The sequence below is a fragment of the Anthonomus grandis genome, chromosome 8 (assembly GCF_022605725.1).
Source record: "Anthonomus grandis grandis chromosome 8, icAntGran1.3, whole genome shotgun sequence".
NCBI classification, from domain to species: domain Eukaryota; kingdom Metazoa; phylum Arthropoda; class Insecta; order Coleoptera; family Curculionidae; genus Anthonomus; species Anthonomus grandis.
Genome location: NC_065553.1, coordinates 22,056,923 through 22,074,181, shown reverse-complemented (window position 1 = coordinate 22,074,181; position 17,259 = coordinate 22,056,923). Strand labels below are relative to the sequence as shown.

Below are 17,259 nucleotides of genomic sequence, written 5' to 3'. Positions count from 1 at the left end.
AATTGGTTCTAGGGTTACCTGTTACCTTGTAAACCTTCAATGAGAAAAGTTGGCAAAGTAGCCCTTATTTTCAGTGTTCTTGCACAGGCCCGATTTCTATTCTCTTTAAGGGCGTCCAAATCTATAATAATAAGCCTCGTGAAATCTAGAGCTCAGCCTTAAAGGTTTTGAGAAAAAAGCAATGAAATCCTTTCGAAATAATTATCTACAATCCTAATCATTGCATTGCTATCTTTCCTACGGATGCTATCACAATAATATGTACTATGTTGTTGTACTATTAATAATCTAAATATTCTTTAATATTTTATTTTAGTTTCTTTTGCCAGGCTTATGTTTTTACTTGCGTCAATTAATAAAAATAATTAATTTCAGTGTGGATTTGTGGATTTTCTTTGAAAATAAAGCTATTTTCTTTCTTTCTTTCTTACTTTCAAATATATGTACACCACAGTGTCGTTTATATGCTACATTAATAGAGTCATTTTATATAGTTATAACTAATAATATAAATTCTTTAAAAAAACAAATTAAATTGTTTTTAATTCTCAAGGCTTTTTATTTATTTAATGAACTTTTTAATCAATAAAAGTAATTATAACGGACTATAGCTGAAAACGAATGACGGTTTTCTATATCAGGTTATTCGCTGGTCTTTTGGAAATAAATATCTGCATTTGCAGTCAGCAAAATCTGAAAAACGGGTTTAGCGTTAATTAAATCGAATAAATAAGACTAAACTCCCCGTAGTCAACTTATATCCATATTTTTTTTTAACTCTAGGTGAACTGGTACGCCACGTCCGTTACCGTCACACCCACGAGAAGCCCCACAAATGTGGCGAGTGCGACTACGCGAGCGTGGAACTATCGAAACTGAAACGTCACATCCGGTGCCACACCGGCGAACGACCGTATCAGTGTCCCCATTGTACCTACGCCAGTCCGGACACGTTTAAGCTGAAGCGACATTTAAGGATCCATACCGGCGAAAAACCTTACGAGTGCGATATGTGTGGCTCCAGGTTCACGCAGAGCAACAGCCTTAAGGCCCACAGGATGACCCATAACAGTACGTATTTAAATGTCGGGTATTTTAACACAGGCTCTGCTTTATGGAGTGGATACTGATCATTTTGTTAGCAGTGATGGTATATTCATAAAAAGCAAAATCCGAACATAAACACAATCAACTTACATTCTAGGTTACTCAAACTTTTTTCGTGACGGAACCCTTTTAAAAAACTAAATTTTTAATGGAACCCTAAACTTTAAACTAAAAGCAAAAGCAGTTATATGTGAATTGTTTATTAATAATCATACAAAAAAAGATAGATACAGTAAGTAGTGAGTTAGTAAGCAAATGATAACACTAAGTTCATTTAATGCGAGGCACGTAATTGTTTTTTATTCCTCATCAACTGGGTAATGTCAGGCTTGATAGAAGAAAGTTGAATTCTCATGTCTGTTTCGGCATCCAGTCTATTGCGGTATTTTGTTTTTATAGCTGTATATGCTGAAAATCCCGTTTCACACAAATACGTTGTTGAGAACGGAAGAAGAACATTCAAAGCTTCTGTGGCAAGTTGTGGATATTCATCACGAACCCTGCACCAAAAATCATTTAGTGAAATTGTTTTGAACAATGATTTTATGCTTGTATCCGATGTCATTTCTAGAAATGATTCATAGATCTGATTTGACATATTTTCAGGCTTCTGCTGAATCTAAATGATCAAAAAGGGTTTTGAATCCATGAGTTTATTTTCAGTTTTGTATTCTGTTCTTCAGGTTAGTAAGATTCAAAAGTCCCTTGCAGATCATTGAGATATTGCACCAATTCAACAAATATTTCATTTTAAAATATTTCTGTATCACTAAGATTATGGTGACTAAGGAACTCAATAGCAATGAAAAGCTTTCGATTTCTCTCTTACCAAAACAAGTAATCCAAAAATCTAATTTTCTTTTAAAGGCAGTTATTTTGTTGTTAGCATTGAAAACTGTTGTTTGTTTTCCTTGTAGTAACAGGTTTAATTCGTTAAGTTTTCCAAACATGTCTGCTTAAAATGCTAGTCTAAATAACCAGCTTTTATCGGACAAACGGTCTTTTAAATTAGAAGGAACATCTGTAAGAAAAGCTTCAAATTCTGTTCTTAGTTTAAAAAGCCTTGTCAAAGTTTTACCCCGAGACAACCATCTCACTTCAGTATGGAGCAATAGTGTTTTATGATCGCTACCATAATCTTCACATAAAATTGAGAACAATCGGGATTGTAGTGGACGTGACTTGACAAAATTAATTATTTTTCTGACTCATCAAGAACCAATTTTAGATTTGGTGGCATTTTCTTGACCGCGAGTGATTGTCTATGCAGGATGCAGTGGCTGGAACTACAATTTAGCGCTTTTATTTTTATTCGTGATATTGCTCCTGCTGTTCTACCTGTCATTGCCTTGGCTCCATCGGTACAAATATCAATGCAATCATTCCAATCGAGTTGGTTTTCTTCAAAAAATATGTTAATCGTGTTAAAAATTTCTTCTCCGGTTGTGTTAGTAGGCAACGATGAGCACATAAGCAAGTCTTCTTCGAGTGAATGTTTATATGGATATCGCACAATTAGCAAGATGGACCAGCAACATCAGTCGACTCATCCATTGGCAAGAAGAATTTGTTATTTTGAAGCCGTGAAACCAGTTCTTGTTTTATGTTTGCTGCGATATCGTTCGAAAGCGGAACTGTAGAAAGATGCTTTACAGATTTTTCGTCGAACATACATTTTGTTATGTCTACCACACATGGTTTTATTAGCTTTTCAGCGATAGTGTGCGCTTCTCCTGCTTGGGCAATGCGGTAACTAACCAAATACGATGCTTCCGTGGCCTTTTCATTCACAGTCTGAGTCGCATATGCACAACATACAAAGCGGAGCATACTATGAGTAACGCGGTTTGAGGATATCACATTTTAAATTATAATAGTGATTAGAGAAGTTTTACCGTTGAGTGTTGTATTTAGGGGTGGAGGGGTGCTAATATCTCACAAGTTAAATTTTGTTAGGGGTTGTATTTCAATCAAAGTATCTGTATAAAATATATTCGATTCGAGCGAGCATCACAAACCGTTAGAATTTCATCCTACTACAACTCTGGGAATATGAGTTATCTTATAAATGCGAAGTGTAAAGAACGTGGTGTACTACAGAAGTGTGGGGACCTATATGGGTCTACTACAATTTTAATAACAAATAATTGTTCCTTACCAAAACACTTATAAAAAACTTTTACTTATTTGTTAGAAAATTAACAAAAAAAAAAGTTAAATATAAGTTATAATTCTAAAAACAAACATGCTGTTTGCTTTATTCTCTTAAAGGAAGAGCATTTTTCTTGGTAAGACTTTTCTTATTTATTTTACAAAATAATTCTTTAAGCTTATTCCCGTACGATTTTACCTCTTCAAGACATTCGGACTCACTTTAAGTTTGCTACCACTTTGCTTGACTTTTATAATCTTTGGATGATTTAAAAATACAACCCATGTGCAAATCGTTTCTTTTTTACTCACGTTATTTTTAAAGATATGTCGAAACAAATAATACATGTTAATGAGCCTTTCTTCTTTTTTACAAAACGGCGTCTGCAAAATTAAAATACGACTATCATGTTGGATTTTTTCAGTTTTGAATAGTCCTTTTAATTACCTTACCCCCCGTAAAAGTATATCATAATTACTAAGACAAACAAAAAATCCCCAGATCTGGGGAAATTTCTTCCACGACCCGACAATACTGACTTTGGATTATGGTGATTTTAGTTGGAGATAAGCCGATATTCCAGTGCCAGTTGTGTCCGACCACGTGCGGCAGAAAAACCGATCTGCGTATCCACGTTCAAAAGTTACACACGTCGGATAAGCCTTTGAAGTGTAGGAGATGTGGAAAATCGTATCCGGATAGATATAGTTATAAGGTAGAATAACTTAGTAAAATAAACATAATTTTATTGGAGTAGAGTGGTTTGCCACCATCTCGGAATGCATACAGTGTGTGTCTGTTAAGAAATATTAACTACTGAATAAATTCAACTTAAAATACTAATCGACGGGTCCGAGGATTTTTTTTTTAGAAAAACAAAGTATATGAACTACTGAATTTATTCGAAGTTACAGACTCCCACTGTATATTTCGTAATACTCAAAACAAACAAAATATATCCATTATGCTCCTTTTAGCTCCATAGTAAATCCCACGAGGGCGAAAAATGCTTTAAATGCGACCTCTGCCCGTACGCGTCGATATCCGCAAGACATTTGGAGTCTCACATGCTCATCCACACCGATCAGAAACCGTTCGAGTGCGACTTGTGCGATCAGTCGTTTAGACAAAAGCAGCTGCTGAAGAGGCATCAGAACCTTTACCATAACCCCGAATATATTCCGCCGCCACCCAAGGAGAAGACCCACGAGTGTCCCGAGTGTTCTAGGACTTTTAGGCATAAAGGTATGGCAATCACTTATGTAGTTTGTTTGTTCATTTTGAGGCTTATAATTGAGGAATCTGTTGTAGTTCGCTACTGCTGTTAAAATTAGGATTTTTACGCATTTAGTGTATATACTTTTGCGGAAAAGTAAGACTTAAAATATAGACATATCAAACTAGGGATGAAGAAAAAAACCGTTTTATTTAGCGATGGGAATAACCGAATGATTTAATATCTCTCGCAATGTTCAGTAATGGCATTAGCATGACTTGCACTAGTTATTTAAATACTCATATTAATCTCACTTTTCTAAGTAAATTTTGAATGAATTCTTTTGATAAATTTTGATTTGATAAATTTTGAATGAATCCAAAAATATGTCTTCTCGCTAACACCAAAATTGCTCATTCCCCTCCCAAAAATGAACGAGGAATCAGACGTGAGAGGAGTGGACAAGCACTTAAAAGGGAATCATTTTTGTATATTCGACGCATTTTTTGGTGTATACTTCACTAGTATTCAAATTAAGTAACTAATCCCGTAAAACCTTGTCAAAGTTATCAAAATACCGGCCGGTAACCGGAGTGACCAAAATACCGGCAGCTCAAGTATATCGAAGAAAGGAATCAACAGCCTGTGGTATGTTCATTTTTATTATCCCTTTTCTTTCATAAATTTATTTCTCCCATCCCCACACGTAGTAATTAGCAATTTCAGTATATTCAGGTTTGATTTGTGATTTTTTCACAGTTCAGAAATAAAAAAAGTTTATTATTTGGAATTTAAAAAAAAAAAAAGAATGACAAAAGTGTGACGTGTATATTGCATAAACAAGTGTAATGGTACATCAAATTCTAAAACATTTATTGAGAATTCATCTTATATAAATGAATCAAATTGGAAGTGTACCTTATAGTCACGGAAATTGAAAATACTCCATTATCTTCAGATACAAGTGATAAAGGGCAGTTCTTGAGCAGTAACACTAGGATCACGGATAAGACAAAAAAAGAAAAGCGAGCAGGGTGTACAATTAAAATGAAGCCGGTTAAACAGCTCGAGCTTTTTGGTGTCCGAAAAAATTAACTATCGGAGAATCAAAAACTGGAAATTGATCCAAAATTATTAAACATGACACATGACTTTCATTGACTTTTTATTTATTACAGCATGGTCCGCTTTTATGACATTTGCTACTACATTTCATATGAGCTTTAATACATAAACATTTATTGTTGCGACACTGTACCTTGCTTAGTTTACAAGAACCCTTTTTAAAACCCTGTCCTTTTTTGATTGTGATTGTTTGAAAACAATCTTAGAGCTTCCCTTAAGGAAATTGACTTTTCTCCCGGGATGTTAATTATGGTATTATTTTTACAATAAGAAATTTCATCCCTGGAAAACCATCGATTTAACATGCCATGTGTAGTACCAATTTGATAAATACCGTTAGTTACATTTACTATAGCTCCTAATATATTCTTGGGATCAAGTGGTCCTCTATCTACTTTAGGAACCTCGATTGCAACAATTTGGCCTACATCCAGAGGCTTTCATTTTTTATTGCTGACTTCCAACATTTTTTCTGCAGTGCGTTTTTGTCCCAGAGCAGATCCTTCTCTTTGTTGCTTGACTTTTTCTTCATTTTTGCATAGATCACAAGTCTGCTGTTGTTGATTTAAGGAAATTGATTTAGCAAATTATTTTGGTCACACTTTATACATCTTAGGGTGGAAGCATCTGTAATAGTTTCTTTCTTGTCAATATCAGGTTTTTGCTGAAAAATATTTTCATGATCTTTTTCCACAAACTCCTCTGTAGCATTATCATCAATATACAGTATTTCTACTCCATGGTTTGCTTCTAAATCGTCTATTGGTCCTTCTAACTCATAGGTAAGTACCATCCTGCCATCTGTATTATTCAAGTTGGTAACTACTGAAGTGTCGATTTCTTTATAAATGTCAGTAGAATATTTGTCGTCAGTGTGATTGCTAGTCGTGTCGACTTGTAAGCTAGTTATTGTGGCATCGTGTACTCCATCAGATGTTTCGTAGCGATCAACTAAAGTATCTTCTGGACAACCTCCAGTTGAACTATTATTTAAAGTTGTTTCTAAATCTTCTTCTTTGTTTATAGTATGAATAACTTCAGAAGGCAAATTAGTAGAAAACAAACTAACTTGAAAATCCACTCCAAATAAAGCTTTGTATGGGGAACGTTTAATGATCCTGTGATAGGAAGAATTTTTTTGCCACTGAACAAAATAGCAGCCAAGGGACAGTTTGTTGAATTATTATCTTTTAGCCAAGATTTAAGCATATTTTCCACATCCTGGTTTGATCTTTCAACACTTCCTTGACTTTGCGGGTGACGCGGGCGTCCATTCATTAATGATCTTGCAAGAGGGCAATTTAGCAACCATTTCATGGATTATCTGGTTTACAAATTCTCTTCCATTATCACTTTGCAAGATAATGGGAGCTCCGAATTCTAAAAAAAAATTTAGAAGTTCTTCGCATACATCTTTGGCATTCTTAGATTTTGAAGGTCTGAGATGAATAAATTTGGTAAGATGGTCCTGGTAATTCATTAACCATTTGTATTCTCCATCAGGCGTTGACTGTAAATCGATAAGGTCCACTTGTCCGCGATGATTAAAATCTTGATGGATACAATGGGTTTCACTACCACACCTTTTTTAGGAAGTTGCTTTTTTTCCGCACATGTTGTACAACATTTAACAAATATTTCTACTGCTGGTCTGGGAATTGCATACTTGGATTTCAATGCCATTAACATCTTATCGCGGCCTCCGTCACCCGTACCTATATAAATTTTAATTAATTTGTTATAAAACTCTTCATAGGCAATTATGAAAATGATGTGATCATCTTCCTTGGTTCTTTTTTTAATTACTTTTCTTGTTCCACCAATTTCCATAGTTTCATAAATACGTGAGTAATACAGCTGGTTATTATTCCTTCTAGTTCCTTTATTTTTTGCTTCCCGGGAACTAACTAAAATATCGCTTTATCTCTTATTTTTTCTAGGGTCCATGCGCTTTTACTGCTTTTTCCGTATTCTGAAATTAAAAGACGTATTTTTGTCAATTTTGTAAAATAATAATTACAAAGTTCCCAATATGAAATGTATAGAATAATGTTTTTTAGCTAAATTAATAATATTTATTAGTTTATCTCCGCCACTAGCTAATGTAAAAACTTCATATTTCTTACAGTTATGGCTTTTTATGCTACTAATACTTGTGCGATAACCCTTCCCCCCATAAAAACGCAGAAACACGTGAAATCACATTGAATTTTGCACCTCCTCCCATAAAAACACAGAGACACATGAAATTACATTGAATTTTGCATATTTTAGTGCTTAAGACCCCCTCCCCCCAAGCCCCTTCAAAAGTTACTGTCTAGTTGCGCCACTGAACTTTTGTATTAATTTCGTATCTTAAGCAAAAAGTGTCTAATACAAAAGAAATATAAAGTTGTCAACAAACAAAATTGTGCACGTGAATCCCGCCATTCCCGCCAATGCAACCGCGGTAAAATTAATATTTTGAGGTTATAGTTATGTTTATATAGTTTACTTACCATTGTAAAACTTCTCTAGTTCTATATAATAATTGTCTTTATTCACAAACATTAAATTAGCACTCATTTTAAATGGTATATATAAATTTAAAATTATATACAAATTCAATTATAATCAAATATATCAATTTTCAATTTGATTATGATTGAATATAAGTAGGTATATCGCACAACACTAACTAAAATTATGATTGCAATTCACCTCACAAACTGTTCAATCTAAATTAAATAATCGAATACAATTCGCCTGGATAGCCCTCAGTCGTATTATAATACGCCTGATCTCATGTAGTCATATTGTAATATACTCACGTACAGATTGAATTTAACAATAAGCCTACTAAAATTCAATCCTATTATAATACGCCTAAAATTATTAGTCAAATTGTGATATTTTGAATTATTTGAACTATATTACAATATGCCTAGGCATATTGAAAAAGCCTAGGCGTATTACAATACGACTGATTTTACAATAAGCCTGCGACATATACATTCTTAATTGTCTTGTTGAAATTCATAAAAACAAAGATAGTTATAGAAATAATTGTAGATTTTCACTCTTATAACACAAGAGGTGCACAATAAATGCGTTCCCATTATTTAAAACTAATTTTTTTTCACTGCCCCTTAGTCTTTACAACAAATTACAATGTTCTACTCGCCAGCTATCTCCTAAAAAAATTCAAAGTACTCATCAGAGATACTCTTCTAGAACACAACTTTTATTATGTTGAAGAGTTTATAACCACACTTCTGAATGAATGACAAATGTGCTCAGATCTTGACAGATTTTTTGTTAAAATGGATTGGAATATAAGAAACAATTTGACAAAATTCGCTTTTTCCCTTCAAATTCGGAATTATTGCAAATTTGACCTGCTTGGAATCTTCAATTGATACTCTAATTGTATATAGTATAAGTATGGTGATATTGTTAAAGTAGAGGGCAAACATTTAACTTTTTTAAGGAAATTAATTCTTGCCATAATTATACGGATAAATTTAGTTTTGTGAGTTCAACCTAACTTCATGGAAAAATTAATTTATTAAGTTTTCCTTTCTTTTCTACCACATTGTCTCATATACCGTAAACTCTAATTCCATTACTTTTGCAGGAAACTTAATTAGACACATGGCCGCCCACGATCCAGATCCCACAATACAAAGAAAACAACTGGAGTTGAAACTGGGAAGACAAAAGAAGATTCAAATGATCGACGGACAACCGGTAATAAAAAAAAAAGCTTTAAATAATTTTATTTAACTTTTAATAATATTGGGCTGATATACGGGTCCGGCAATGAAACTTTCTTTTTTCATAGGTAAAAAATAAAAATATATATTGCAGATTCTTATTTATTTTTTTATTAGCACTAGACAATAACATGGGAAGTTTGACACCATTACTGTAGTAGTGTCTACCATTACTGTCGATACATTACTGTAACCAATTTCTGAAGTTTGTGTGGACCCTTTCCAGCATATCATTCGGTACGTTGGCTATCTGGTAAAGAATATTGTTTTTTAAATCTTCCAGGGTTGCAGGACGGTTGTTATACACTTTTGATTTGAGGTAGCTCCATAGAAAATAATCACATGGAGCTAGATCTGGCGAGCGTGCGGGCCATGGAATGTCACCTCGGTTAGAGATAAGTCGCCCTGGAAAATTTTGTCTCAAAACAGGCATTGAAAGACGTGATGTGTGGGCTGTGCCATTTTGTTGAGACCATACATCGCCTAAGGCCACATTTTTAAGAGCTGGCAGAAAGAAATTGTTAATCATTGCCACAACGCCCAGAGTTTAAAGTAACTGCGATTATCTTTCCCGAAAATATGGCCCAATGATCCCCACTCTTGACATCGCAGCCCAAACTGTGACCTTAACTGAATGAAGAGGCCTTTCATGAATTTCTCTGGGATTAATCCCGCTCCAATAGGGTATATTTTGTTTATTTACACAATCTGTGATGTGAAAATGTGCCTCATCACTGAAAAACACAACCGCGCCTGGCCTTGTAAAAAGTAGGTCTCAATGGCGAACGCGTTGCTCTCTTGCCCAAAGCATTTTTGCGACTGACGACGATTAACAAACAAATCTTCCCACCAACGCTTTCTGTTAAGCGCACTAACGCGCTGCAACTACCTCCAGTCTCGCCACCATGTATCATTGGAAAAAGAAAGTTTCAGTGCCGGACCCTGGATTATCAGTAAAACATCAAAAATGTACGTGGGTATAACATAAAGACATTTGAAACTGGTCCTGAATTTGTTCAGTAATTCCAACTATTCTCTCCAATGTTTTTAAACTTATACAATAATTTCTTTTTAACTTTGTTCCACACTAAAGACGATCCTTCGATCGTTCCCTGTTTTAATAAATCATTTGCTCCTCCTGTTTTACCCTTTTTTGTAGGGAGGCATTTTTTTTAAACAATTTCTCATGGCTTATTCTTAGGTGGAAGTTTTGGGTCCTGGTTTGGGCTCGGACGAGGAGGAAGAAATCGACATGATGGCCGTAGAAGGATCCGACGGGCAACAATACGTCGTGTTAGAAGTGATCCAGCTCGCAGACGGGGAAGAACAAACGATGGTGGTAAATGGGGACGGTTCTGAGAATAGTATCGTCGGCATGGATGGCGTTATGCAAAACGGTGGTAAGAAAACGTGTTTTAATGAGTTTAACTTTTTCTTCTTCTATGTCCTTTTTGGCACAATCTCAAGAGGCTATTTACCAGCTCTTTTTGATTTTTTGTTTATTTTCTTCAGCAGCCGGTACTGCTGTTCCTCAGTTTCGTTTTTTATTTTTTTTAGTAGACTTTAATAATAATCGTAACGGTTATTAATTATTAAATATAAATAAATACATAATATAAAGAGTGTTTACTAAACATGTGGCCAAGGGCTTTAAGGGATTATTCCTTCGACTATTCTAAGGAAAAAAAATTATTATTTTTTATAGGACGCTTTGTTTCAAAGACACAGGGCGGAAAAGAATTTCAACCATTCCATTTTGGTAGTTTTAAAATTATTACTGTAGCCGACATAAAAGTATAGCGTACAACACTGAACCTACCAATTAATACAAAATCTAACAATTTCGTTGGTATCTTTTAAAAACATTCCGATTAACGTAGTCGAAAGAACTTGAGTTTTATTTTTAGTGAAGTTGTCTCTCATAAAGCTGTCTATATAAACGCCGAGATGGCTGACATGCATTACATTTATAGATTTACTGATGGCAATTCATTAGAAGCTAGTCGGTTGTACCGTAACGATTTCCTAATCGTAATGTGCGTAATAGAAAAACCTTCCAAAGTATACATCAGCGACTTCGTGAAACACAAAGCATTGAAGCGAAGTGAAGGACCAGAAAGGCCAATGACAGTAAGAGCCTTGGAACTAGAAAACAAAAATTGAAAATTACTCTGATCCGTTTCCGTTTACGCCTTGAAGGCGCGGCTCTGCCGAGATGGACGTTCAATTTGGATTTATTTACAAATGAGATTATTTTTATTTATGTGATTGATTTATTGTTTCAAATATGTATAGGCGCTGTTAATAATTATATAAATTCATTATTTAAACTGGAACAAAAACAGATTAAAGGAAGATTTAATATTCTTTTTTGGGTTGATTTTGAGGTTAAATTTCTTAAAAAAAAGACTAACTAGGTACTATTTTTTCAGTATTAAATAGTAAATTTATTCTAGAATATCCCCATTAGACCATTTTATTTAAACTAAAATTAATTGGCTTTATACAGGGGGTAAAAGTAAGAAAGGTTTTTTATTTTAACATTATACTTTTACAACTTCCAGATAAAATGAATTTACAATTTTTTACTTAAATATAATAAAATTACCTGAACAACCGACGACAGCGCCGCCAACGTGCGATACTAAGTGCGCAGTAACACCAACATCAGCTGGGACTATGCCCGCAACAAGAACAACATAGCTAGGTTGTGACCCAACGATTAACGCTGGTTGTAATATGACTGGCATTGACAAGAAGAAGGACGATGGCAACATTGACACGGTTGACATTGACAAAGAAAAATGGACGGAAGTTGTGTCAAAAAATAAAAAAGCAAAAGCAACAAATAAATAAAATCTCACGACCAGAGCCTTTAAGGGGCGAAAATGACTCAAATACCATTCTAAAAGTTGCCCAGAAACAGAGTTATTTGTTTATCACAGGTCTAGCGATATCAACAGAAAGCGTTGATATCATAAGTTTTTCTGAGGATGTAACTTGTGAAAAAATTAAGACTTTAAAAATGAAAAGTCGAAGTTCCTTCAAGCTTGGAGTGCCCTCAGAGAAGAGAAATGATTACTTGTGACCAGGGTTATGGCCCAGGGGAATCCTGGTAAACTATTTTCTGAATCTTCAGAGCCGACCAAGGTCTAATGCACTCAAAATAAAACCCACCTGAAAATATGGTAATTCTGCAGTTTAGCGGCTTTTGTTAAAACTGACGAAAAATAGTCGGGTTTTTCGCAAAATGGGTAGATTTGGATATATATTTTTCACTAAGAGTGGCGGAAAGCCAAATTTTATCACAAAGAGGGTGTTATCACAAAGAGGGTGTTATCACGCACTAAATCACTCACTATGGGACATGAATAGAATAACGTCATTAGAATAACCCTGTATTTGATTAGTTTTGATAACAAATAGGTTACAACTAAGGTGAGGTTAGGTGTGGTGTTGCCAGTTCTGTCGTCTACTGCGTTTTGTCACTCTGCAGTTTCAGCCTTGTCCCCAGTGTAGCTGACTCATGAGTGCCTTCTCTAAAGTGGCGAATTCACTCTATATTTTGTAGTCACATTAAATGTTAGGTATTATGCGTAAAATAAACTCACAAAAACTGTTTTTACCTTTTCTTGTAACTAAATCTGTTATTTTCGTGCAACAAACATACCGAAGACACCCATAATGTATTATTATTTTGGTAATTTTTAGATTTTGGTCCGAATTAAAAATAATACGATTCTGCAGTTTAGCGGCCTTTGTCAAATTTGGCGTATTTTCAGTTTGCCGGTTTTCTTTTTTAAATAGCTTAATTTTATCTGGAAAAAATTAATAAAGTGGCGGAAGGTGTATTTTGCAAATAGTTTCTTCATAAACAATGTGAAGTACTCACACATAGAGGTAAACTGATTTATTTCAATTTTTTGCTGTTTTTTTTGCATATATTAAATGACAGTCGCTATCTGTCAAATGGGTTGTCGACTCTGGGAGTATGTGTGCAGTGTTTTGGTTTGTTCCGTTTCTCTATTACCGCGAGGGGAACGTAAGGCGCTGCACACAGACCATAGATATACCCAACCAAACCCAACTCAATCTAACCCAATCCAGCTCAACGGGCCGCCCGTTGGGTGTTGATGAAATGGATGGGATGGGATGGGTTGGATTGGATTGGGTTGGGTTGACGAGTTTTTAGTGGGTAGTACCATCCCAGGATGGGTGAGCCCCACACTCCCCCTCTGTGGAGGGACGTGCGTAAATGCATTTTCTCGTCGGTAAAAAAAAAAGGGTTGGGTTGGTTCTTAAATTGCTCAAGCACCGCTCATCAAATTTTGCGTATTTTTACAATTTTTTTTAATGGCCTAATTTTACCCAAAAAACTTAAAAGGGGCGGAATGATACGATATAATTCGCCGCTAATATGTGAATTTCGATAGAACTTAAAAAAAATAAATTTTAAAAATGATGTACTCCTAAAAATAAATTTTCAATTCAAACAAAATTTGTGTTTATTACATGTAATTGACATTTTAAGATTGTAATTGATATGTAATGAAACTACTAGTGTATATAATGTTATGATTATACACTAGTTTCATTTATAATTTTTTATATGTCATAATAATGAATGACTAAAAAAATACAGAGTGAATTCTCCACTTTAGAGAAAGCCAGACTGGACACAAGGCTTCAGTTGCAGAGTGACAAAACGCAACAAAACTGGCAACACCACACCTAACCTCAACTCAGTTGTCAGCTATTTGTTGACAAAACTAATGGTATACATGGTTATTCTAATGATTAATCGCGTCCTATAGTGAGTGACTTAGTGCGTGATAACACCCTCTTCGTGATAAAATTTGGCTTTCCGCCACTCTTAGTGCTAGAAAAGCCGCTAAACTGCAGAATTACCGAAAATACTATACCTAAATCTAAGATCTCTAAGAAATAAGATAGAGGAACTGGAAGGTTTCCTAAAAGATCCTAAAAGCAAGGAATACAACATCGTGTGTCTGACAGAACACCATCTAACAGAAGCAGAAATAGCAGTGCTGAAAATAAATGACTTTAAGGTAACCTCTTTTTATGCTAGAAATCCTTCAGTGGTTAAGCTTGACTACGTTAAGTATTTTTCTGAAGTTTGCTTTAAATTTTTTTGCAAATTCAGAAAAGTTTGCAAACTGTTTAGAATTAGAAGGTGTAACTTGTATTTTTTTCTTGTAAAAAACCGCGTACTAAAATTTAATAAAGGAATTATTTCAATGCCAAACAGGGTAGACTAAAATTAGTTTTTTTTGGGGAAAACATTTAGGTATAATGTATATGGACATTATTCAAGGACTAAAGTTAAAGCTGATATCTAGGGCCAAACAAGGGATACCTTGTTTGGCCTTGTTTTGTATGGTACCTCTTGTGGAAATAAGCCGTTCAGGAAAAGTGTTTGTTAAATAGTCCTGCACTTGTCTAGCGTTGTGAGCGGGACATCCGTCTTGCTGAAACCAAATTTCCTCAATATTAACACGCAAGTTTCGTACAGCGGGTATAATATTTTGTTGCAATAAAAGTAAATATCTCTCAGAGTTTAAGGTACCATCAATAAAAAAAGGCCCTACAACGTGATTGGCTAAAATACCAGCCCAAACATTTACCTTTTGCAGGTATTGAGTTCGTAATGGTACACTCAAATGTAGATTTTCCCGAGACCAATATCTCACGACTGAAGAATTATGTCGACCTAGAAGAGAACAAGATGACTCGTCTGTAAATAAAATATTACTTGTGAAGTCGTCATTTTGATCAATTTTTTCTCTTAAGGTTTCACAAAACTCCAAGCGTTTTATTTGATCTTCTGGAAAAATTTCTTGAGTGTTTTTAATTTTATAGGCTTTGTACTTATTTTTTTTCAAAATATCACGCACTGTACGACTTGGAATATCAAGTTCTTCAGAAATTTGGGAGCTAGAACAAGGTTCACTTACTTCCACAAAAGCACACACCTTGACCTCCTTTTCAATCCTAGCGTCAGGTGTTTGACGAGGTTCCTGATCGCCACTAGAACATTTTGCACACCGATTTACACATCCCGACTGCTTAAACTTATGCCAGATATTATAAATTGTTTTATATGCAAATATAAAACGGCCGACAACTTCTTCTGTACTATCCGCATGACAATACCATTTAATGATATCAATCTTTTGATCAACAGTGAAAACCATTTTTATTTTATTACTGTATCCGTCTTCGTACCAAAGGTTGAAATAAATTGTAAACATGATCGGCTAACACGTACATAGTTATGCGAGGAATTGCAACCGAACTTTAACCGGACTGATAAGCGCAACGACGACGCGATAGCCGCCCAGGGTGAAGCCAAGTTTCTTCTCGCTCTACTCCGTCTCCTTCTTACACATTACGCCAAAATCATATTCGAAATTTTTTAACCGCCGAACGTGTATATAAAATTCAAGAAATATTTGTCCAAAATCTGAATTATTGAACATCAAACAAAAGAAGTTAAAAACAATAATTGTACAGACATATTGAAATTTTATTGTATTACTTATAATCTTAAATATACTAGAGAATTGCACTCTCTCCCGTATTTTTATATTCATTTAGAAACGTTTTCTTTTGGTTATTCTGACAACGAAGTACATTTCACATTAAATTAACAGCAAAAAATTAGTATTGTGATGCCACCACTTTACGTAATACAATATGGACAGATTAAAGAGAGTAACAACACTATGGCAAAAATGTATATCTTGTGTTGCCATTTCTTCCCCCTATAAATAATCTTAAATCAAACAGACACTATGTTTGAGTGTTTAAAATAATATTTATAATGTTTTTTTTAGAACTAGACGAAGATGTGATAAAAGCCCTGCAGTCAGCAAGAAGGGCTAACGCTGACGGCGAGAGTGAAAAGAAACCGACCAGCACGGAAACCGATATGCAAAACTGTTTTGGATTTGATGTAAGTTGTTTAATTTTTCTTTTAATTTCAATTTATGTGAAACAATTTTAGGAGGAAGAAGAAGATGACCAACAAAGGGAAGCCCTGACTCTTCTTTCTAGCATAGACTGAATTTCTTGTTTTTGAATAGATTGCAGAGTTTTAATTTTTAAGCCAACTTTTTCCTTGTACAGATTTGAGCATGCCTTGGAAAGACCTCATTTATTAATGCTGGTATTATTTGAATTGAACGAATTCAAAAAAAGAAGTAATGTTAAAAGTTTTTCAGTATTTTTGAACCTTTAATACAATATTATTTATGTAATTAGTTGTTAATTTTATTATAAAAACATTCTTTTTTGTGAATATATAAGAGTTTGGAGAATTATTGACTCTGTGTAATATATGTTCTATTATAGAAGTTTTTTACTGATTTGAAGCTATCTCTCCTGGAATATTGTGCAAAGAAGATTTATCTATTTTTTTTTGCCCTATTGTAATATTCTTTCTTCCCCTGACAGTTTTGGTATTCGATATTAGTAGTCGGTATTTGGCTATACCGAGACCCATTTAAACGTTGAGAAACTAAATTCGCCTTCGTGTTGTTTAAAGTCGAATTATCTGGGAGAGCGCCCACCAAAGTGGCGTGACAAGTGACAAGTAGCGTGCATCTAGCATGTTACTTTAAATGTAGCGTGGCTCACAGGCGCCCACTAGAATGACAAAATGACAAAAGTCAGAAGCAAGGGAAATGGCAGGAATTGGCAGTTGGTACTTGTATTTCGTTGCTTGTGGTTAATAATGTCATCCTCAGATGAAAGTGTCTTAGCTGTAGTACATTTAATTAATATTAATAAAAATCGGTCTAAACGTAGGCATTGGATACATCCATATTGGAAACACAGGCAGTCATATGGCGGATTTAATGTATTTAAAGAATTACATAAAT

The 17,259-nt window shown here is 34.6% G+C and overlaps 1 protein-coding gene across 2 annotated transcripts in view; it reads left to right on the top strand.

The window, feature by feature from the left end:
• LOC126739279 (transcriptional repressor CTCFL) overlaps nt 1-16,731 on the top strand; it is a 48,171-nt gene extending 31,440 nt beyond the window's left edge. For both annotated transcript variants that reach the window (XM_050444895.1, XM_050444896.1), the window contains exons 6-12: nt 784-1,071; nt 3,820-3,974; nt 4,237-4,504; nt 9,217-9,329; nt 10,557-10,755; nt 16,213-16,331; nt 16,383-16,731. In XM_050444895.1, the coding sequence (XP_050300852.1) occupies nt 784-1,071; nt 3,820-3,974; nt 4,237-4,504; nt 9,217-9,329; nt 10,557-10,755; nt 16,213-16,331; nt 16,383-16,442 (1,202 nt within the window). In that variant the 3' untranslated portion in view covers nt 16,443-16,731. The remainder of the gene's footprint in view (nt 1-783; nt 1,072-3,819; nt 3,975-4,236; nt 4,505-9,216; nt 9,330-10,556; nt 10,756-16,212; nt 16,332-16,382) is intronic.
• Nucleotides 16,732-17,259: the final 528 nt, after the last annotated feature.